General features: G+C 36.8%; 1 protein-coding gene across 1 annotated transcript; it reads left to right on the plus strand.

Annotated features, from left to right (window-relative positions):
• The first annotated feature begins 401 nt into the window (after nt 1–401).
• On the plus strand, nt 402–14,828 carry evplb (envoplakin b). The gene is made up of 20 exons (XM_073836715.1): nt 402–552; nt 637–760; nt 2,609–2,728; nt 2,840–2,881; nt 3,007–3,168; nt 3,388–3,495; nt 7,286–7,381; nt 7,475–7,585; nt 7,668–7,814; nt 7,943–8,097; nt 8,186–8,283; nt 9,109–9,281; nt 9,394–9,572; nt 9,655–9,793; nt 9,964–10,157; nt 10,266–10,416; nt 10,520–10,603; nt 10,705–10,809; nt 10,895–10,987; nt 11,127–14,828. Exons 1-20 carry the CDS (start codon nt 494–496, stop codon nt 14,580–14,582), a joined length of 5,796 nt encoding a protein of 1,931 aa, XP_073692816.1. The 5' UTR covers nt 402–493; the 3' UTR covers nt 14,583–14,828.
• The last annotated feature ends 10,812 nt before the right edge of the window (nt 14,829–25,640 follow it).

Here is a 25,640-nt window from a genome sequence, read left to right on the forward strand (position 1 = left end):
TATATAAAATAAATAAAATATAATATAAACATTTTTAAAAATACAAACAAAACATAATAGTCAAGCCAAGCCACGTTTATTTATATAGCACTTTTAACAATACAGATTGTTTCAAAGCAGCTTTACAGTAAATAGAAAAACTTTGCAAAAGGACAATAGCAAACAGTCAATTTTCAGTGTTTTTTAAAAATTGAATTGGGTAATAATATATAAATTCATATAAAATCACATGGAGTGGAACAATTACAATCATTTTATTTCAGATGTTGCTAAAGTCTGAGGGTGTAACGTATTTTGTCCTCCAAATTAAAGCTTAGAAGCACACATGCTAGACTGCTAGACCAGTGTTTCATGTTTTATTTCATATTTATTAATTCTGTTTTATTTCTCCAATCAGGACCTGGAGAACAAGCGTAAGGGCTCTCCTCTCAAACAGCAGGGCCCCGCTGCGGAGAACCTGTCTCAGGCTGAGATCTTACTGAAGGACCTCTTCATGGACGTCAGCAAAGTCAAAAAGCTGCACCACCCGCAGGCCGCCGAGATCGAGCTGGAGTGAGTGAACAAACACAAACACTCGTGACACACTTGACACATGCCAGCAAGCTCTCAGCACTAATGCTTTCCTCTTGTATTTAGTGTGAGTAACCTGCACGAGCGCTGGTCCAAATACTGCGGCGTCTACAGAGACCTGTATGGACAGCTGCACGAACTCTATGTGCCGCCCGGCGTCGACTGGAGCAAACTGCTGTCTGATAAACAGGTCAGACACAACATCAGCTACAGGACTGTATATATGTGCAACAGAGAAGAGTGAAAGGAAAAGTGAAGTTAAACGGTTCAATAGAGGATTGTGCAGACTGATGGTTATCCAGTTCCTCAAAAACAACGTCCTTTAATAAAACATAGGTGTTCTGTAATTTAAATCAGGTTTCAAAGTGAGGTGGAGACACAAGTGAGTGCTAGGACATCCATAGACAAAAAAAGTTAATGAATCTGTAAATATATAAAATGCATACAAATATAAATGTATGTATATATGCAAATTACTGTATGGCTGGCTTAAAATTAACCAGGTCAAAATCAAACACATAATTATTAGAGGCATCAACGATAATCAAAAGGTAAACATTTATTAATAAGCAATTTAAAAAATATTATTTAATTATTATTTATTTAGCTTGTTCATTTCCAACCTATTTTGGGTTCATTCAAGCAAGAAATATAGTAATTTATGTTTATTTATATACATAAACAAATAAAAATTTATTTACAATTTAGATAAATGTTAGATTAATGTAAAAAAATATATTTTTCAATTAAAATAAATAGTATAGTATTTATCTTTTAAAATACAAGATAAATACTATCAATACAACAATTATAATACATATAATCAACTTTAATAAACATATATATTGTACTATAACAATACAGAAATATATAGTAGGATTTTTTAATAATATTTTAAAAACATTAAAATAATAAAACATTAAAAAATTGATTAGAGTACATGATATATATGTTTACTCAATAATATTTTAGACATTTATTTCTAGATAAATAAGTAAATAAACATTAATGTAAGACAGATTAATAAGTAAATAAACAAAAAATATATAAAATAAAACTGAATTAATAAACATTTTATTAAATACAGAAATGAAGATTAGATTGAGAAAAAAAACAAATGAACAAAATAAACAAACAAACAAACAAAGAATTTAAATAAGAAATTTAAAAGACATTTTTTAAAAATAAATATTTTTTTAACTTATTAATTAATGTTCATATTGAGCATATTAAGAAACATTAATTTCCAACTTAATTTGGGTTCATTAAAGCAAGAAATATAGTAATTATATAAATTATATAAAAACTACAAATACAACAATCCTAATAACCAGTATACATATAGCACTATAACAGTACAGTACTAAAATAAAAAAAACATCTTCAAATAAAATACAAAAAGCAAATGTAAAAATGAATACTAACATAAATATTAATACAATAAATAAGTAAGTGCATACATACTGTAACAATGTAGTGTATATATTCCTAAATAATGTTTTAGACATTTATTTATAGACGAATAAGAGGATAAACATTAGAGTAAGAAAAAATTAATTAGATTAATAAGTGAATAAAGTCAAGTAAATAAAGAAATAAAAATACATAAATAGATAAAAATGAGATTAAATACGTAAATTAATGTTAGTTTAAAACAAAATACAAATGATGAAAGTAAAAAAATACAGTTTTATACAATACAGTTCTATAATAATAAAAAGTATTACAACTAAAGTAAAATATAGCTAAAACTAAAATAATAGTAACTGAATAGATTTGTCTAATCATATTTTAGATTTATATCATTTTTTTCAAACCTAAAAGTGTTTATGCAAGAAATAGTACAGCTGCCACATATTTAGTCGGTCTTTGGCATCTAAAAGACTGAAACTGCTTTAAAGCATCTAGAAACCAAAACACACATCTGAAGACATCAAGAGCTTTATTTATCTCCAAACAGCTCAAGAGACATTACTGAAGCAGCTTTACTTGACTAGTGAAGTGTCTGTATGTTATGGAGAGTTTCTGTGTGTTTCAGAAGCAGATTCAGAAAGATGTTTACGGTCCGACTCTATCTGATGTGGAGAAACAGATCGCAGCCCATAACATCCTGCATAAACAGATAGAGGTGTATCGCACAAGTCTGGAGAGCAGCGACGTCAGTCTAATACACACACACACACACACACGCACATATATATAATATATATGTATGTATGTATATCTATGTGTATGTGTATATATAATGTATTATATTGTCTCCTAACAGGATAACTCATCTGCTCTTCAGAAGCAGTTTGCAGATTTAGTGGTAAGACCTACTGACTTCTACAGTAGTAAATATATACAAATGGCATGTTAATCCTTTTATAAACGTGTATAAAGTAAATCCGTGTGCAGCTGAAGTGAATGTGCTGTTTGTGTGTTATTGTGTAGAAGGCGAGTGAGCGGCGCAGACAGCATCTGTCGGCTCTCTATGAGTTCATGCAGGGCTGCAGTAAAGAGCTGCTCTATTTGACCGAACATCAGCACAAGATCATCAGCAGAGACTGGAGCGACCGCATGATCGACAGCGCTGGGGTGCGCATGGACTACGAGGTGAGACACACACCTATAGTACAAACTCCAACAGGGCTTGATCATTTAAAGGGACAGTTCATCCAAAAACAACAGTTCTGTTATCATTTACTCACCCTCATGTTGTTCCAAAATTTTCTGAGTTTCTTTCATTGCTTTCTCTTTTTTTCATACTATGGAAGTCAGTATCTTCTTGATGTTTTTTGCTTCATATGGATCATTTTTCTGAATGTGTTTCAGAGGTTTAAGAACAACGGTCTGCTGTCACATGAGAAGGAAGTAAGCAAACTACAGGAGGATGCCAGTGTGCTTATTGAGGACAAACACCCTGGGTCATCCGCCATCGAGGTATTCAGTTAGTCAGTCTGACTCATTCATTCATTCATTGAGTGATTTATTCATACCTTCAGTCAGTCAGTCAGTCAGTCAGTCAGTCAGTCAGTCAGTCAGTCAGTCAGTCAGTCAGTCAGTCAGTGATTTATTCATTCATTGAGTGATTCATTCATTTATTCATTCCTTCAGTCAGTCAGCCTGTCAGTCAGTGATTCATTCACTCACTCAGTCAGTCAGTGATTCATTCATTCATTTATTCTGACAGTCGTCAGTCAATGGTTTGTTCATTCATTCATTTATTCATAAAGCTGGTCAGTCAGTGGTTCGTTCATTCATTCTTTTATTCAATCAGTCATTCAGTCAGTGATTCATTCATTCATTTATTCTGACAGTCGTCAGTCAATGGTTTGTTCATTCATTCATTTATTCATAAAGCTGGTCAGTCAGTGGTTTGTTCATTCATTCATTTATTCATAAAGCTGGTCAGTCAGTGGTTCATTCATTCATTTATTCATTTATTCAGCCAGCCAGTCAGTCAGTGGTTCTTTCATTCATTTATTCAATCAGTCATTCAGTCGGTGATTCATTTAGTCAGTCAGTCAGTGGTTCATTCATTCATTTATTAATTTATTCAGCCAGCCAGTCAGTCAGTGGTTCTTTCATTCATTTATTCAATCAGTCATTCAGTCGGTGATTCATTTAGTCAGTCAGTCAGTGGTTCATTCATTCATTTATTAATTTATTCAGCCAGCCAGTCAGTCAGTGGTTCATTCATTCATTTATTCAGCCAGCCAGTCAGTCAGTGGTTCATTCATTCATTTATTTAATCAGTCATTCAGTCAGTGATTCATTTAGTCAGTCAGTCAGTGGTTCATTCATTCATTTATTCATTTATTCAGCCAGCCGGTCAGTCAGTGGTTCATTCATTCATTTATTCAGCCAGCCAGTCAGTCAGTGGTTCATTCATTCATTCATTGAATCAGTCATTCAGTCAGTGATTCATTTAGTCAGTCAGTCAGTCAGTCAGTGGTTCATTCATTCATTTATTCAATCAGTCATTCAGTCAGTGATTCATTTAGTCAGTCAGTCAGTGGTTCATTCATTCATTCATTCATTCAATCAGTCATTCAGTCAGTGATTCATTTAGTCAGTCAGTCAGTGGTTCATTCATTCATTCAATCAGTCATTCAGTCAGTGATTCATTTAGTCAGTCAGTCAGTGGTTCATTCATTCATTTATTCAATCAGTCATTCAGTCAGTGATTCATTTAGTCAGTCAGTCAGTGGTTCATTCATTCATTTATTCATTTATTCAGCCAGCCAGTCAGTCAGTGGTTCTTTCATTCATTTATTCAATCAGTCATTCAGTCGGTGATTCATTTAGTCAGTCAGTCAGTGGTTCATTCATTCATTTATTCATTTATTCAGCCAGCCAGTCAGTCAGTGGTTCTTTCATTCATTTATTCAATCAGTCATTCAGTCGGTGATTCATTTAGTCAGTCAGTCAGTGGTTCATTCATTCATTTATTAATTTATTCAGCCAGCCAGTCAGTCAGTGGTTCATTCATTCATTTATTCAGCCAGCCAGTCAGTCAGTGGTTCATTCATTCATTTATTTAATCAGTCATTCAGTCAGTGATTCATTTAGTCAGTCAGTCAGTGGTTCATTCATTCATTTATTCATTTATTCAGCCAGCCGGTCAGTCAGTGGTTCATTCATTCATTTATTCAGCCAGCCAGTCAGTCAGTGGTTCATTCATTCATTCATTGAATCAGTCATTCAGTCAGTGATTCATTTAGTCAGTCAGTCAGTCAGTGGTTCATTCATTCATTTATTCAATCAGTCATTCAGTCAGTGATTCATTTAGTCAGTCAGTCAGTGGTTCATTCATTCATTCATTCATTCATTCATTCAATCAGTCATTCAGTCAGTGATTCATTTAGTCAGTCAGTCAGTGGTTCATTCATTCATTCAATCAGTCATTCAGTCAGTGATTCATTTAGTCAGTCAGTCAGTGGTTCATTCATTCATTTATTCAATCAGTCATTCAGTCAGTGATTCATTTAGTCAGTCAGTCAGTGGTTCATTCATTCATTTATTCAATCAGTCATTCAGTCAGTGATTAATTCATTCAGTCAGACAGTTGTTCATGCATTCATTTATTCAATCAGTCATTCAGTCAGTGATTCATTTAGTCAGTCAGTCAGTGGTTCATTCATTAATTTATTCAGCCAGCCAGTCAGTCAGTGGTTCATTCATTCATTTATTCAATCAGTCATTCAGTCGGTGATTCATTTAGTCAGTCAGTCAGTGGTACATTTATTCATTTATTCAGCCAGCCAGTCAGTCAGTGGTTCATTCATTCATTTATTCAATCAGTCATTCAGTCAGTGATTAATTCATTCAGTCAGACAGTTGTTCATGCATTCATTTATTCAATCAGTCATTCAGTCAGTGATTCATTTAGTCAGTCAGTCAGTGGTTCATTCATTAATTTATTCAGCCAGCCAGTCAGTCAGTGGTTCATTCATTCATTTATTCAATCAGTCATTCAGTCGGTGATTCATTTAGTCAGTCAGTCAGTGGTACATTTATTCATTTATTCAGCCAGCCAGTCAGTCAGTGGTTCATTCATTCATTTATTCAATCAGTCATTCAGTCAGTGATTCATTTAGTCAGTCAGTCAGTGGTTCATTCATTCATTTATTCATTTATTCAGCCAGCCGGTCAGTCAGTGGTTCATTCATTCATTTATTCAATCAGTCATTCAGTCAGTGATTCATTCATTCAGTCAGTCAGTTGTTCATTCATTCATTTATTCAATCAGTCATTCAGTCAGTGATTCATTTAGTCAGTCAGTCAGTTATTCATTTATTCATTTATTCAGCCAGCCGGTCAGTCAGTGGTTCATTCATTCATTTATTCAATCAGTCATTCAGTCAGTGATTCATTTAGTCAGTCAGTCAGTCAGTGGTTCATTCATTCATTTATTCAATCAGTCATTCAGTCAGTGATTCATTTAGTCAGTCAGTCAGTGGTTCATTCGTTCATTTATTCAATCAGTCATTCAGTCAGTGATTCATTCAGTCAGTCAGTAACTCATTCAGGCAGCTGGTCAGTCAGTGCTTCATTCATTCATTCATTTATTAATTCAGTAATTCAGTCAGTGATTTATTCAGTCAGTCAGTGAGTCATTTATTCATTCATTCAGTCGTTCATTTAGTGATTCATTCGTTCATTCATTCAGTCAGTCATTTATTTATTTGTTCGTTCAGTCATTCATTCAGTTGTTTTTCATTCATTTGCTATTAGTAATTTATTTGTTCACTCACTAACTTGCATACATTCATTTATTCATTCAATAATTTATTGTTTTTTATGTATTATGCTTTTTGTGTACTATTTTTTTTTTGCTTGTTCGTCCATTTTTTTCAGTTCATTCATTTATTAATTATTTATTGTTATTTATACCTGTTAATTCATTGTTAGTTATTCATTGTTAGTTTTTTTTTGTTTTGTTTTGTTTTTTTGATTCACTCATTGAATCATTGTTAAATCATTTTCTGTTTATTCCCTGCCACATCTATTTTTATCATATGATAATTTAGTTTTTTGTTGCTCATTCATTAACTTGTTCGTTCATTCATTCACTCTTTTATTTAATCATTCATTTATTTATTCATTTGTTTGCTTGTTTATGAATTAGTTTGTTTATTTTTGCATTCAGTTCTTTGTTCGTTCATTCATTCAAAGACTATTTCTATTTATATATATATATATATGTGTTTTCACATGTGTGTTTCAGTCTTACAGCACAGGTGTGTCAAAAGAGTGGCAGCGATTCCTGAATCTGTGTCTGTGTCAGGAATCACACCTGGACAACGTGGAAACATACAAGAAAGTACGAAAACACACACACATACATACACGACATAAGCAGCAGAGATTCAGACAAGCGTTAACTGAAACGTTTGCATATGTATTTTAATCTCAGTATCAGCTGGATTTGGAGACATTCACTGAGTCACTGAAAAGAATCAAATCCACCACAGAACCATCAGTGCTGAACAAAATGAGCAACCCTGAGATCCTGCTGACACTGGAGGTTAGACACATGCACACATACACACACACATTGCAATATGTCAGTAATACAGTAGAATTAATATGCATGTGTTTGTGTGCAGGGCGAGGAGAGGTCTGTCATAAGGAACGAGCAGCGTCTGGCAGATCTGAGAGAGCTTTGCACCAACATCGCTCCTCTACACCTGCGCCGGACCGCCGCAAACAAACCCATCAATGCCATCGCCCTGTGTGACTGGAGCACTGACAAGGTAACATCCTTGTCAGCAAGCATACATTAAATTGATCAAAAGTGACAGTACACACACTAATGATGCTGCTAAAGATTTGAAAAGCCAAACAATGGAGGATGGACCATGCTAAACTTTCTCTGTTGCAGGGCTCTGTGAAAAGAGGCGACAAGGTGACGCTGCTCTCTGATCCCAGAGAGGAGGTCTGGGAGGTGAAATCCAGCACAGGAGAGACAAAGCTCATCCCAGGAGTCTGTTTCCTCATCCCTCCACCTGATTCAGCTGCCATCGAAAAGGTGGACAGGTAAAGAAGCAGATGCAGGAAGTGCAGATCTAGTTCTCCCAGCCGCTTCCTGTTTTAACATTCCTGTGTTTTTTTGTCTTGTATTTAGTCTGAGCAAGGATTTCTCTGATCTGAAGAGAGCAAGGTCAGGTCTACAAGCCCAGGTGAAGACACCAAATGCGGAAGTCGTGCAGTTTGTAAAACAAGGTCTGAAGCAGTTTTCTTTAATTATCATTAATATACTATTATGGTTTTTGTAAAGGAACAGTTCACCCAAAAAATGAAAATTTGAACATTTTGAAAATTAATTTGTAAGTTCATAAGTTTGCTTCTTCATCAGATTTAGAGAAATGTAGCATTACATCACTTGCATTACATCATCAATGGGTCCTCTGCAGTGAATGGGTGCCGTCAGATTAAGAGTCCAAACAGCTGATAAAAACATCACAAAAATCCAGAAGTAATCCACACCACTCCAGTACATCAATTAATATCTTGCAAAGTGAAATGCTGTGTGCTTGTAAGAAACAAATCCAGTATTAAGACGTTTTTAAACTTCAAACCATTGCTTATGGTTTCAAGTTGTTAAAATATAGAGTTCGTAATCATTAACAAGGCTTTGTTTAGTAAAAAAAGTCACCTTCTCTGAATCGGGAAAGAAATATGCACAGATCAGACACCATTTACAAGCCAAAAGAGTCCAAAACCACTCTAAACAAACGGTTGGTGGATTTTGATGTGAGAGGACAACAGGAAATGGACTTTATAATTGGAGGAAGTGTTCAAAGCATCTTAATGATGGATTTGTTTGCTACAAACACGCAGCTTTTGGCTTCACAAGATGTTAGTTGATAGACTAAGGTGATGTGGATTATTGTGATGTTTTTATCAGCAGTTTGGACTCTCATTCCAATGGCATCCATTCACTGCAGAGGATCTATTGATGAGCAAGTGATGCAATGCAACATTTCTCCAAATCTGCATTTCGGAATGTTCATTTTGAGTCGTAAATGATGTTATTTCTCCAAACAGTTGCTGTGGCCACCGTTCCTGACAGCGCAAAGGCCGGCCTCATTGACAGCCGGCTGGATCAGATCTATTCAGACTTGTTGAAGTTAGAGAAGGACATCCAGAACCGAATGAGGTCTCCATTAGATCGTGCCGCACCCGTTGGAGATCTGTCCGCCAGAATCAAAGACCATGATGTAAGAACATGAAACAAAACTAATGGATTATTTAACCCTAAGGTTATTTAGTTGGTATATTATAGTTAGTATAAAACATTGAGTGACTTCCACTTTGGTGTGATCTTTCCAGAGTTTTGTCACGATTCTGAAGAACCTGGAGGCTGAGAAAGCTTCAGCTCAGAGGGACATACAGCCGCTGATATCCCAGAAACCCCTGGGGCCCACCACAACCTCACTGCCTCTGAAAATGAACAAAGTCAACAACAAGATTGATGACATCACCGCCCTCTCTGATCTCTACAACAAGAAGTAAGAAAACATGCCTCACAATGCATGCTTCACTATGGTTTTTTGGGACTTGCTATGGTAAATCTTGGGATTATTTTCTCAGGTCCACATCTGCCATGTTTCTGGAGAAGCAGATCAAGAAGGTGGACAATGTGCTGACGGCGTTCGAGGATCAGTTGGCTGCAGACACTGGCATCTTAGATGAACCCAATGCCATTCGTAACCACTCCAAACAGCTGCAGGTAGACACTCATTATACAAAAACAATGCTGCCGTATGTCTTCATCTATAATCTCAAAGGGATATTTCAGCCAGAAATGGCCAATTAAAAGGAATGGTTTTGATATGCCACAACTTCCCATTCAAACGACCTAATGGTGTTTCTGTATGTCTGTAATTGTTTTCTATTTAGACCATGAGTAAAGAGGTTATAGCCAAGAAAGATGACATCCAGCAGTTGAACCGTGAGCTGGAAGTCACAGAGCAGGCATGCAGCTCCCTGCAGAAGAGCTTTCAGGAGTATTGCCCTGATATCCGCCACCAAGAGGCCGAGGTCAGGCGCTTGAGGAATCGCTACACGAACATCAACAGCCAGCTGCAGCAAAGGTGAGAAGTCATAAAGAGGCCTTTTCTTGTTGTGTTTACTGAGGCAAGCCTGCTTTTTTTACAATGCTACAGACTTTTAAAGTCTACCATAAACTTTTTACTTCACAGGGCGACTCTGTTGCAAGAGGCCGTCAATAAAAATCAGGAATTTAACAGTGCCAACCAGTCGATCACTGCTTTCCTCATCAATATGCCCAACAACGAAGTTCAGCCTGGTGAAAGTGCGTCGCAAATCTATGCCAAGCAAAACTCTCAGATGGTCAGTGTTGAATTTTGTTATTATTATCTTAAAAATTAGTTTCACACATTTAAATATAGTTAGATTTTAGTGTAATACCATGTTAATTTGTTTTTGGTTGCAGAGAGCAGTTGAAGACATCAAGAGAAAGCAGGACGATGTAAACCGCTTGGTTAAACTTTCTCATGAACTGCAGGATGTTCTTAACGTATGGTGGCCATCTTGAACATGATCATATTACTGCACATACTGTATCACATGTCAGTGCTAGCATGAATGCAAATGGTCTGTTGCTTCTGTGTCTTTCAGGAGTATGAGCTGAATTCTAACAAATACCGCAGTGCATTGGGAAAACCAGAAATCAATTCAAAAAGACAGGCTAACATCACCCTGGCTGAGGCTGTGCAGAAGAAGGTAGGTTGCTTTACCATCATGAGCATAATAATGACTTGCTGTTTATGTACTTTTCCAAATATCTGAACAATTGGTTAATTTTTAGGAAAAGGATGTTGTGAATCTTTACTCTGAAGTATCGGCACAGAATAATCAACTACTGAATCAAGTGATCTTGGCAAAGGATCTCGTCAACAAGGTACTGACTCTCTAAAGTTGCAACAATTGTTGGAATAAATAACACGTTAATGGCAAAAGTTGTCACAATTTTACTTCTTATTGAAGGGTGAACAGCTACCTTGAACTAATTCTAAACAAATCTTTATGTGTATGAACAGAATGATGAAATTGTGAGCCACGTGGTGGTAAGACAGCAACTTCAGATGCAAAGTAAGCAGAAAGACATGGATGAAGTTGATGGCCTGAAGCAAGAGCTTGCAGAGGAAATATCTCGCCGTGCTCATGCCGAGAATGATCTAGCGACCTACAGGAAACGGATGGTGTCCCTGAAGAGTCGACGAGGGGTGGAGCGAGTGGAAGAAAAGGAAACTGTGCATTACTACCGTGATGCGAAGCTTGAGGCTGACTTGGAAACCCTGAGGAGAAGGATAACCGAAGAGATCCATAAAAGATCCGAATTGCACACAGAAATTGAGATTGTCAACAAAAAGATTGTCAGTCATGAGCGGGAGATTATCGACGTGAAGCCCAAGCTGGTGACAAAGGTGTTTACAGAAATTGAGCGAGATCCCAAATTGGATGTTGAAGCTGCGAGGATCAGGGAGCTCATACTCAAACTAAAGGAGGAAGTCCGAGTGCAGGAGAGTGAAACGGTACACATGAGAACAGAAGTTACCGTCCTGGAGAGCAAGAGGCCCGTGTTTAAAGAGAGAGTGGTTCTGAAAGAGGTTATAAAGCTGGAAAAAGACCCTGAAATGCTGAAAGCTGTGATTGACTTTAGGAATATAATTGCAGATGAGGGTGTCAGATGCCAGAATCTGAATGACCAGATATTCCAGATTAGAAGTCAAATCAATAATCTGGAGAGGATTATTCCAACCATCCAACCGAAAACTGTCATCAAGGAGGTAAAAAAGGTGGAGCAGGATCCCGACCTCCTACAAGAGTCCAAGACCCTCCGTGTACACATGGAAGAGCTGATCCGCGAATACAGTGTTTTGAAGAAAGAGTTCTCCAGCCTTCAGCTCCGCTACAGCCAAGTGGAGACCATCAAACAAAAGGTGGAGTTTAATGAGATCATCCATGAGATCTTCAGAATTGACCCTGAGACAGAGGTGGAACTGAGACGGCTGAGAAACGAGCTTCTTGAAATAAGCAAACGGCGTAGCAGCATTGAGAATGAGATCAACATTATCATGGTGGATCTGAAGACTCTGCGCTCTGAGAAACCCAAGGTTGAGCTTAAGGAGATGACTCGAGAGGTGGTGAAGGAAGAGAGGAGTCCTGAAATCATCAAAGAAATTAAGAGGTTGAATGAGCAGCTCACCATTTTGAGAACCAACTACGACTCCACTATGAATCGGGTGATTCGTCTACGAAAAGACAGGGATGAGTGGAAGGCCGAAAGGTCGAAGGTCGAGACCAAAGTGGTGAACAAAGAATTGATAAGGTATGAAAATGATCCTCTTCTGGAGAAGGAAGCTGAACGTCTCAGGAGGGAAGTACGTGAGGAAATTCAACGTCGTCGAACAGTGGAGGAGACTGTGTTTGACCTTCAAAACAAGTACATTGTGCTGGAGAGACAAAAACCAGAGGAAAGGGTTGTGGTCCAAGAAATTGTGCGCCTCCAGACAGATCCCAGTCAGATTCTGGCCCACGAGAGGTTAGTCAAGACTTTGGAAGAGACCATCAAGGGCCGTAGACAGATTGAACTGGAGGTGCAGCAGATGAGATCTCTAGTCCTGGAGCTGGAGAAAAAGCTGGAGCTTGTGGATCGGCAGAAGAAGATCCTCATAGAGACAGAGCTGAGACAAATCAAGGCTAGAATCTATGAACTTGAAACTTGTCCAATGCCTGTTGAGGAAAAGATTGTTATAGAGGAGGTTTTGAAAATTGAGAGGGACCCTACAGTCGATAAACTAATCACTGACCTTCGTACTAGCATGGAAAGCGAGGTTTCCAGCATTACCCGCCTGGAGAGAGATATTAGAAACCTCACAATCAGGATAGAGTCCCTGACCAAAGAGAGATCTGTGGAGAGGGTCATCCACAAAGAGATTATCAGGGTTGAGAAGGACCAAGCGGTCGAGTCCGAGAGAGAAAATCTTAGAATTCAACTCACCCAGTTGAAAAATGCTAGAGCCCTCAAAGATGAAGAAGTTCTGCGACTCAACAACAAAATTACTCGATTTCAGACAACCAGAACAAATTTCTCTCAAGAAGAGACCACCTTGGTTGTTTACAGGGATAGAATCAAGAAAGAGCAAAACGAACTTCTCCAGGAGTTGAGAAGACTGGAGTCTCAAAAGCAGGAGATCACCATAACCTTCCAACATCAGACCAAAGTCTTGAGTGAGAGGAACCAAGTCAGCAGGCAAAAGACCATCAAGCTGGAGTCTGAGATCCAGCGTCTGGAGAGAGAAATCCTGGAAGTGAAAGATCTCATCAACCAACGGGAAATTACTATCATGGAGCTCCAGAAACAAGCAAAGGAGGTGCAACATACAGAGACAAACACCAGAGAGACCAACGTCTCCACCAAAATCACCATTCTGGACCCAGAAACTGGCAAAGACATGTCACCCTATGATGCCTACGTTGAGGGACTTATCGATCGCAATCAGTACATCCACCTCCAAGAGCTTGAGTGTAGTTGGGAGGAAATCACAACCACCGGTCCTGAAGGTGAGACCACAGTTCTGCAGGATCGTAAAAGTGGAAAGCAGTACTCCATCAAGACGGCCATGCAAAATGGCAGACTGACCCAGTACGACCTTCAGCGCTACAGAGAGGGCAAAATGACAATTTCAGAGTTCGCTCTACTAGTTGCCGGGGAAAAGAAAACCACATCCTTCCCTCCTCTAAGTGCAACACAAAAAACAACTGTTCAGACAATCGCTCCAACAAACTCCTCCACACTGACCCGCCGCGTATCCCACTCCAGTAACGGCAACTTGAACTCGATGATACTCAGTGGAGATGAGCTCTTCCCGATTTCTGGCATCTTAGATGTCACCACAGATAGCCGCATGTCTGTACGAAGCGCCCTAACACGCAAACTGATTGATCAAGACACAGCGATGAGGCTTCTGGAAGCTCAAGCCGCCACCGGAGGTATTGTAGACCTGAACAAGAAGGACAAGCTCTCCATTCACAAGGCAGCAGAGCGTGGATTGATCGATCAGAGCCACCTTCACAAACTCCTCAGTGCCCAGAAGGCCTTCACTGGTTTCGAAGACCCCGTGTCCAAAGAGCGAATGTCATTGGGAGAAGCTGCCCGTAGGGGATGGATCCCCAACGAGAGTGCCATGTGGTTCATGGAGGCTCAGATGCTGACCGGTGGACTGGTAGACCCGAAACGAGCAGGTCGCATTGAGATGCAGAAGGCTATCGACACAAAACTGATCGACGAATCCATGGCCAAGCAACTTCAGGATGAATCAGCCTTCAAGAAGAACGTGGTCGACCCCATCAAGAAGGAAAAGATCACGTATAAGGAGGCCATGGCTCGATGCAAGAGGGACCACACCACAGGGCTGCTCCTGTTCCCAGCTGCCTCGACTGACATTGTTGATGCTCCATCCTACTCCAGCTACAAATTCTCCACAAGATAAAGACAACACACAAGAGTGAAAACAGATTTAAGTTCCGCATAGCAAGGGACGTTTGATTCTAGGGCTTTTTTTCATACACATATATAAGATAATCTTTAGAGCCTCTCCTTTTCATTTTTATCTTTTTCTGTCTCAGTTTTAACATGCTTTTTCAGTTACTCATTTTCTTGTTTATCTGGATGTATGGGCTGAATTGCTTTTTGAACTTCATATATAATAAAAGGTCCTATTTCTTATATACCTAAAGTGACTATATGTGTATTAATTTTCCAACTAGGAAATGTGCGTCCCGAGTTCGAATCCCTGCTCAAGGACCTTTTTCCAATCACCCCTCCTCTTTGTCTCCCACTTCACTTCCTTTAACAATAAAGGCAAAAAAAAAAAAACACCAAAAATAAATATTTAAATAAAAAAAGGAAATGTGAATATCTACAATGAAGTCAATCTCTGAATAAAAATTCTCAACAGCAGGGTTTCCCAAACTGGGATTCGTAAACCCCTGGAGGTTTGAGAGGGAACTGCTGGGGATTTGTAAGATAATGAAAATCAATTATTCATAAAAATCTAAAATGTAAAAAAAATAAAATGTGACTCACGGACATCAGAAAACAGTGAACATGCAAATATGTTGTTAAATTATTAACTCCAAGTAAATATTTTAGCTCAGAGGGGTTCAGATGACAAAATACTTTGGGATTCTCCTCTATTCCAGAACTTATTTGGAGTTTTGCTCCATAATAAAAGCTTTCCCTTATACAAACCCGATTCCAAAAAAGTTGGGACACTGTACAAATTGTGAATAAAAACATAATGCAATGATGTGGAAGTTTCAAATTTCAATATTTTATTCAGAATACAACATAGATGACATATCAAATGTTGAAACTGAGAAAATGCAGCATTTTAAGGGAAAAATAAGTTGATTTCAAACGTCTGGGGACTGAGGAGACGTTTAGGAATAGGAATGTTGTCCCATTCTTGTCTAATACAGGCTTCTAGTTGCTCAACTGTCTTAGGTCTTCTTTGTCGCATCTTCCTCTTTATGATGCGCCAAATGTTTTCTATGGGTGAAAGATCTGGGGCCTCATTTATAAAGACTTGCGTAAAAACCATCCTTGATTTTATCTAAGAACTTTTCTGATTTGATCGTAAGAGCGATTCAGAGAAAACGAACGTAGCACGAAATCCATGCGTACGCCAGTCATTCGGTTATAAATCACAAATGATCGTGGAATTGTGTGCAGCTGAATGTTCCGCCGTCGAAACGCCCCTGCTTAATTAATTAACATATAAAATGATCTCATTCCTAAAGCAAAAACTCTGACAATGGCAAGTAAAAAGGAGCGCAAGAAATCAAATTATAGTGAGGCTGAACTATCTGCAATACCAGGCATTACCACAAGGAAACGGTTGTACGCCAAGCTGGAATCTGACGTGGAGATAAGTACTTTTCCACGTCAAAGACGGTTTTTATAAATCTGTACTTTGACGTGAATTTGATCGTATGAACACTCTAAGATCAAATCAGTGCGTAAGAAAGTTTTATAAATGAGGCCCCTGGACTGCAGGCTGGCCATTTCAGTACCCGGATCCTTCTTCTACGCAACCATGATGTTGTAATTGATGCAGTATGTGGTATGGCATTGTCATGTTAGAAAATGCAAGGTCTTCCCTGAAAGAGACAACATCTGGATGGGAGCATATGTTGTTCTAGAACTTGGATATACCTTTCAGCATTGATGGTGCCTTTCCAGATGTGTAAGCTGCCCATGCCACACGCACTCATGCAACCCCATACCATCAGAGATGCAGGCTTCTGAACTGAGCGCTAATAACAACTTGGGTTGTCCTTGTCCTCTTTAGTCCGGATGACATGGCGTCCCAGTTTTCCAAAAAGAACTTCAAATTTTGATTCGTCTGACCACAGAACAGTTTTCCACTTTGCCACAGTCCGTTTTAAATGAGCCTTGGCCCAGAGAAAACGCATACGCTTCTGGATGTTTTAGATATGGCTAGATATGGCTTCTTTTTTGACCTATAGAGTTTTAGCTGGCAACGGCGAATGGCACGGTGGATTGTGTTCACCGACAACGTTTTCTGGAAGTATTCCTGAGCCCATGTTGTAATTTTCATTACAGTAGCATTCCTGTATGTGATGCAGTGCCGTCTTAGGGCCTGAAGATCACGGGCATCCAGTATGGTCTTCCGGCCTTGACCCTGACGCACAGAGCTTGTTCCAGATTCTCTGAATCTGTGGATGATGATAACTTCAAACTCTTTGCAATTTTTCTCTGAGAACTCCTTTGTGATATTGCTCCACTATTTTTTGCCGCAGCATTGGGGGAGTCGGTGATCCTCTGCCCATCCTGACTTCTGAGAGACACTGCCACTCTGAGAGGTCTTTTTATACCCAATCATGTTGCCAATTGACCTAATAAGTTGCAAATTGGTCCTCCAGCTGTTCCTTATATATACATTTAACTTTTCCGACCTCTTATTGGTACCTGTCCCAACTTTTTTGGAATGTGTAGCTCTCATGAAATCCAAAATGTGCCAATATTTGGCATGGCATTTCAAAATGTCTCACTTTCAACATTTGATAAGTTATTTATATTCTATTCTGAATAAAATATTGAAATTTGAAACTTCCACATCATTGCATTATGTTTTTATTCACAATTTGTACAGTGTCCCAACTTTTTTGGAATCGGGTTTGTAATAAAGGTCTAAACATTAAAGGGGGTATAACACACACAGTTTCACCCAATCTCATGTTAATCTTGAGTACATATAGAATAGTACTGCATCCTCCATATCCCCAAGTCTTTAGTTTTATCATATTTACAAAATAAAGATACAGCTTTATGATTCTCTCCAAAAACAGCCGAGTTCCTGGAGGCACGCTCTGGGCAGAGCTAAAGATTGATTAGGGAGTGCGCGCCGATTGCCAACAAAACACATACATATGATGCTGTTTCACTTACCATCTGCAGTTCTGAATCATGAATGGGATCTTTCATAGCTTGGACCGCTAAATCTTTCAGTATCAAACGATGTGTAAATCCAGTGTCGAACTAGGCCTTGTTTATAAAACGTTCATCAACAAACACACTTGCAAAACTCTGTTTCAGCCCTGGAAAAACAAACTGCATCTACTGTTCACGTAACACTGAGTTCTTCAAGAAGCTGAGCAAGGTAAATTTGCCAAAACCACACTTCTTTAGACACATTTTTCCCGAGCGAGTCCCATGCAGCAGTGCAGCCAAATGAAGCGCGTTGATGGGCGCGATTAGGCGCTCGCTCTGGTCTGTGTGTGCGGGTGCGTTCTTCTGGGAGAAATGTCCATACAAGGAGTTCCACCCTTCAGGACTTCATGAAGAGCCATAATCAAAAAAAAAAAAAAAAAAAAAAAAAACTTTCAGAAACTTGTAAGAAACCCGGAAGTGTGTATTTGGCACAGAAATACTCAGAAATACAGGTGCTGGTCATATAATTAGAATATCTTCAAAAAGTTGATTTATTTCACTAATTCCATTCAAGAAGTGAAACTTGTATAATGTATACATTCATTCCACACAGACTGCTATATTTCAAGTGTTTATTTCTTTTAATTTTGATGATTATAACTGACAACTAATGAAAACCCCAAATTCAGTAGTTGGATTCTCATGCTAAACATGGCCAAAGTTTCAAAAAACGATTTGGATGTATAACAGTGTAAATAACTTAACATGCATGAAACAGCATTGGACCCCGCCTTAAATATTTTTAACCAATACAGTGCTAAATTACGGTGACGCATTGCTGCCGCACACTTAATTTTTTTTCCCACTCAGCTATGTCGTTATAACGAGATCTTTTCTCGTAAAAACGACATCTTTTCTCGTTAAAACGACATCTTTTCTCGTTAAAACGACATCTTTTCTCGTAAAAACGACATAATTATCTCGTTAAAACGACATCTTTTCTCGTAATAACGAGATCTTTTCTCGTAAAAACGACATAATTTTCTCGTTAAAACGACATCTTTTTCTCGTTATAACGACATATCATGTCATACGATCTGATCTGATGTTCCTGTTATAGACATTATGTGAGGGAGCTAAACGTTTGTCCGCGCTGCCTTCGCCACAGTTCTGACCTAAAGGAGGATGCACGCTGCTGGAGTTAGAATACACTAGCTATATATAGCCTATAGAAATACACTGTTTTAATAATTTTAATGTAATTGTTTCAATTGTAGCAGCATGTTTATTAGGATTAATCTCCATACTAATCTGCCCTCAGACCCAGAGGATTTAAGATGATCAGATCAAAACTGTTATTTCTGACTCTGAGCTTGGAATATTATTTGGATGAAAGTTTGATTTTACAGAAAATGTAAATAGTATCAGAAATAAATAAAAGAAAAATGACACACGGTTTGATCGTGTTATGATTATGATGATTTCGTTCTGTTTAAAAAATGAAAATAAATAAAGCCAGATTTTTTTTTCATGAAAAGAGAGCTTATGCTTTAATATTTGTGCGTGAGCGGCCCGGAAAAGCCACTTTTCGACTCAGCTTGTCTTTACGGTCTGTCCCATCATGCAGAATAAATGTTCGTCTGATGTACCGCTCTGGGCTGCGTTCTCCGATAACGTTGTCTCTAAGCGTGCTACGAAGACTCAAAAGGTACACCTTAACTACAGCTATACCTTTCCTACGTGTGTTCTCCAAACTATACCTTAGGATATTGCTTAAGGTAAACCTTCTTAAGTGCGACCTTAGCAGGTGCTGTCCATGGTGGAGGTGCTGAATAGGTTGATATCGATGCCTCGGTGATCGATTGTGCGCTCTTTCTTTCACAGCGGTATAGGTAAAGTATTGAGAAAACAATGTTTTTTTTTAATAAAGAAGCGTTTTAGAAATAGTACAAACTGCATTTATCGGGGCTCAATGAAATATGTACATGCAGAAATACATGTGTATGTGTTTCAACTTATTCTCATCATTTTGCGTACGAATAACACGACTTTGCAATAGCGTGTAATGCATAAGCCAAAGTCCAATTTTGCGTGCATATGATACGCCAATCCTTCCAATTAACTTCAATGGAGAGAGGATGCGTATAAATACCACGCATCATCTTTTATATAGATGATATAAAAGATGATGCGTGGTATTTGTATGCATCCTCTCTCCATTGAAGTTAATGGGAAGGATTGGCGTATCATATGCATGCAAAATTGGACTTTGGCGTATGCATTACACACTATTACTCTCCTCGCACGGCGCCGTCTTTGATTTAAAACAAGTACTCAAGGTCTCGCTGCCATAGCTATAAAGTTTGTGTAAACTCATCTTTCTTTATATAGACTCATAGCCTTTTCTGTCAAATGGTTCGCCCGCTGATGTGCCTCGAGATAGTAATTAAAAAAAGCTAACAACCATGGAAACTTTATTAATGAAAACACTTCCATACACTGGCCAGAACTGGTCCCCCGACTGAGCCTGGTTTCTCCCAAGGTTTTTTCTCCATTTCTGTCACCTGTGGAGTTTTGGTTCCTTGCCGCTGTCGCCTCTGGCTTGCTTAGTTGGGGACACTTTCCAGCGATACCGTATACTATTTGAACTGAACTGGATGATGATATCACTGAATTCATTGATGAACTGCCTTTTACTGAAAATTGATTGTTTACAATAATGCGTTACTTACACACTATTGTGCTGTTTAAATACTGTGCAGTTGCTTTGACACAATCTGTATTGTTAAAAGCGCTATATAAATAAAGGTGACTTGACTTGACACTGGGTGTAGGCTATAACAACTTAAGTATTTTATGTGTAAAATTTTAAAGTAAAAAATGCAATTTTAATACTAAATCAGATTTTATATTAAATGTTCATATAAAATTTTCTATTTGTAATTAAACTGCGATGTAAAAAAGCTTTTTGCGTGGTGCCCACTAGCGGTATGAACCGCCAGCAGCGGTAAGGTATAGCTAAGAGCGCTCCAGACCAACCTTACGAACTTACAGAAGGTATACTTAACTAAGAAGGTTTCGGAAAACACATATTAACGATAAGGTACTTCTTAAGGTACAACTTAAGAACGACGTAGCGTTAAGGTGGTTTCGGAGAACCCAGCCCTGCAAATTAGTCACAATAACGTTTCTTTGCAAGTCTCATATAAAGCTCACTGCACTTTTCGGGTCGGCGGTACCAGCGCGATCCCTTACTTTGTGATTACAGAGGAATGAAATATAAATGTCTGCTTTATTTTATGTACTTCCACAATAACAACAAAACGTTACAAATTGCCTTTGTAAAAATACAGGGTGCGCTCTCGCAATTTATGTCTCTCTATGCAGCTTGAAAGGTCTACTTCAATAAAAGAATCGAAAACAAAATTGTGTTTACTTAATTCGTATAAATCCAACAAGAGGTAGTGTACAGTCTTTCCCGTGTGAGTTCATTATCTGTTACCTACCATTGTGCTTACAGCCAGCGCAGCATATTTCCACAGTAGGCTATAATCCAGATGAAAAACCGGATTCGTGGCTTGATTCAGCTAAAAATAAAATTTAATAATATATAATAAATAATGTATAATTTGTATATAATCATAAGTATCAAGGCCGCCCAGGCATGTTCAATTAATATTCAAGCAATAAGCTCATGTGTTTTACCCACGAACAAAAATATGAAGAATCAAGCTTTTCGTTTTTCCGTTTCTCAAACAAAATGAAATAATAATAATAATAGGCTACTCAAATTGTTATTATGCTTATTATTATTATTATTATTATTATTATTATTATTATTATGATTATTATTATTATGATTATTATTAGGCGTATTATTATTTTTATTATAAAATCTTTTTGATTGATTTAACAGCAAATCGAAATATGAGCAGAAATAAATAAATAGAATTCATAATAAGGAAAATATAATAATAGGCCTAATAATAATAATAATAATAATAATAATAATAATAATAATAGCCTATTATTATTATTATTATTATTATTATTATTATTATTATTATTTCGTTTTGTTTGAGAAACAGAAAAACGAAATTAAGCTAGATTTGTTTGTATTTTTGTATTTGTATTTATTCTGCATGATGCGATAGACATGAAGACAGGTTGAGTTAAAAAAGTGACTTTTCATTGCCGCCCACATATAATTATTAAAGCATAAGCTCTCTTTTTACCCACAGACAAAAATACTAAACTGATTTTTTTTTTCATTGATTTTGTCCATTTTTGAAAAGGAACGAAATTATTATTATCATAATGCAGCCAAACCGTTTGTCATTTCTATTTTATTTCTTTATGATCGTATTTAAATTTTCTGTAAAATCAAACTTTCATCCAAATAATATTCCAAGCTCAGAGTCGATTATTCAGAAATAACAGTTTTGATCTGATCATCTTAAATCCTCTGGGTCTGAGGGCAGATTGGAGATTAATCCTAATAAACATGCAGCTACAATTGAAACCAATACATTAAAATTATTAAAACAGTTTATTTCTATATATAGCTAGTGTATTCTAACTCCAGCAGCGTGCATCCTCCTTTATGTCAGGACTGTGGAAAAGGCAGCGTGGACAAACGCTTTGCATAATACACAATAACATAATCATATCATCTATAACAGGAACGTCAGATCGTATGACATATTATGTCGTTATTACGAGAAAAAGATGTCGTTTTAACGAGAAAATTATGTCGTTTTAACGAGAAAAGATCTCGTTATTACGAGAAAAGATGTCGTTTTAACGAGAAAATTATGTCGTTTTTACGAGAAAATATGTCGTTTTAACGAGAAAAGATGTCGTTTTTACGAGAAAAGATCTCGTTATAACGACATAGCTGAGTGGGGAAAAAAATAAGTGTGTGGCAGCAATGCGTCACCGTACTAAATAGCATGAATTTTCATTCCACTCTAATAGTTGTATTAGTTACAAATTAAGAGTATTTTTACTGATTCACATACGTGATCTTACATATAAAAACAATGCATATACACATAAATTAAACACGTAAATGTGTTTACCATCTGAAATTTTATTATTATTTTTTTCATACAAATGTATGACTTTGGAAAAATACAAACATATTTTCATATATATTTATATATATTTCAAGTATAGATGACGCTATTTAAATATCACAGTACAGTTGCAATCATATGCGCATTTTTAAATCAAAGTACTTTTATTCAGATTTTTCCTGCTCACCGTCTGGTCATATACAGTACTGTGCAAAAATCAAATCTCAAAATCTTTGCGCAAACAAATATAATTCCTCCACCATCAAAAACAACATGGAGTGTCTACATAATTTCAACTCAGATTCAATAACTGACGTAAACTTGGTCCACTTTTCAAACTCGTTCATTCATTGTCCTCCAAAGGGTGCCATCCACACACAAATCAGTGTTCAACACGTGTTGATCGTCTATATGGCTTTAAACCTTTCAGTCGCGCATCTGCATCTGGCTGGTCCGTACAAGGCTGTAACAAAATGTTCATCAGGAACAAAATGTAAACTTAAAAGAACTTTGAGCTATATTACATCTAGGATACTGTGCTATTATTTGATCATTTATGCAAATACTTGAACCTGAATATTGGTTGTTTTAAAACCCAGACAAAAATATGAACTCACAATTAAAAAAAAAAACAGTCATCATTTTAGGTCACAATGAAGCAGTTTTGGTCTTAGTTTTAACCTTTAACCTTTCACTAATGACATCACCCAGGATGTGACATCATCTCAGAGGAGAAATGGCAGCACAGACATCAGTAAGAAAAAAAAATGATGAATTCTGATCGTTTTAGACTCTAAGGCCCGGTTTCACAGACAGGGCTTAGGCTAAGCCAGGATTAGGCCATAGTTCAATTAGGACATTTAAGTAATTTTTATAAACATGCTTGCAAAGAAACATTACTGGTGTGTATTTTAAGACAAAACAAAGGCACTGATATATTTTAAGGTCAAACAGTGCAATTTTATTTCAGTTAAAACAACTCAGACTTACATTTAAGTCTAGAACTAGGCTTAAGCCTTGTCTGTGAAACCGGGGGTAAATGTTTGAAAAAATGTACAGATTAGTTTGATTTTCTGTTAATGATTTTGACGCTTATTTAAGCGTAACTAAGTCTTAACTTTAGATCATTATGAACATCTGCCCATTTTCTTGTTGTTTTGTTATTAAAGTTATCAAGATAAAATTGTAATGTAAGAATGATAGTCTGATCCTTACAGAACTTCCAGAAGCAAACCATAGCTTGTTATTTAACAGCTTGAAAATTTACCATCAAAGGTTTACCTATGAAAAAGTTTTTCTTTCTGTAATTGTTGATTTTGCATTTTGTTTTTCACAAAACAAAAAGGTTTCCATTGACAGGACATTGAGTCACTGGCTAATGTGTTACAGTACAATGTGTTCAGCAGTTATTTTGTATGCCGAGTTTGGTACAGTTTTCTAGAGAAATAGCTAAAAATAGCTCATAACAGCTGAAAAGTTGTATGGCTAGAAGGAAAATATGTATATTTTTTATTTCATTATTTATATTTTAAATAACGGCTCATCTACGGCAGACATTGCAAAACCTTCAGACTCGGATGGAGATGATATTAGGATGATATTGGTGCAGGCGGCTTGTGTGGCTTCATCATAAACACAAACATCTTCTGACAGTCAAACTACTCTTAAACAATAATAAACATAACACATTTGGATTTGCATCATAGAAAAATAAAGATGAACAACTATATCATATATTTTCAACATTGGCACTTCTGAAAATCAAGATTGGTGCATCGCAGCAGCAGAAACTCCAGCATAATACAGATGCCTGCGCATCAGAGACCGTGACGCCACCAAACCCTCACCCCGAAATCACTAATTTTATATATACACACTACCAGTCAAAAGTTTTTGAACAGTAAGATTTTTAATCTTTTAATGTTTTTAAAGAAGTCTCACCAAGCCTGCATTTATTTGATATGAAGTACGGCAAAAACAGTACAATTTTGAAATATTTTTACTATTTAAAAAACTGTTTTCTATTTAAATATATTTTATAATGTACTTTATTCCTGTGATCAAAGCAGAATTTATTTACATCATTACTTATTGTTCAAAAACTTGACTGGTAGTATATATATATATATATATATATATATATATATATATATATATATATATATATATATACAGTATATAGTAATGAAAATAATGTTACAATGTCAAAACAGTAAATTTTCTTAATGCAAAATATAATTTCAGATTTGATTTTTGGGGTGAAATGGCCCGTGAAATGGCTGATGAATTTCATGAAATCTCACTCCAAAGTTACAGAAAATAAATTTGAAATTATGTTTTGCATCAAGTAAAACAGTCAGGTTTAACAGTCAATGTGATTTCTTATATCTTTTTATTCATTTTAGGGTGAAAAGCGACATATTTTATCCCAAAGGTTAGAGAAAAGAATAAGCAATTTTTGCATAAAGAAAATTAAGCTTATTTTGTGGATTAGATATTGATGTATTTCTTTGTGCTATTTTCAATTTTTCAATTTAAAATAATGGTTTAATATGTTTAACTGTGAGGAAAATTGTCAACAGCCAATTTTCTTAAATGCAACATATAATTCCCCCCTTTGTTTTTGGAGTAAAATGCAACTTCAACATGTTTTCAGATTTTCGACTCATATTTCACCCCCAAAACCACAGAAAATAAATTAGAAATCATGTTTTGCATAAAGAAAGTATGCAAATAAAAAAAACTAAAATGTTAATTACGTTACAGTAAAAATAATGTGTGGTCAGAAAATACTTTAACAATGTTTTGCACAATTTTTTGCATAAGGAAATTACAGCTTATTTTTTTAAGATTAGGTGAGTATGCTTTGCATTGTGACAGTTTGCAATAAAATGTGAGATTTAATGTTTAACTGTCATGAAAATAGCATTGCAGTGTAAAAACCATCCTGATCTCATGACGGAAAAATGCACCTGTTCGGTCACACGAAATACGCACCGCCATGTACGTTTCGT

This window comes from Garra rufa, chromosome 1 (genome assembly GCF_049309525.1).
Source record: "Garra rufa chromosome 1, GarRuf1.0, whole genome shotgun sequence".
Taxonomy (NCBI): Eukaryota; Metazoa; Chordata; class Actinopteri; order Cypriniformes; family Cyprinidae; genus Garra; species Garra rufa.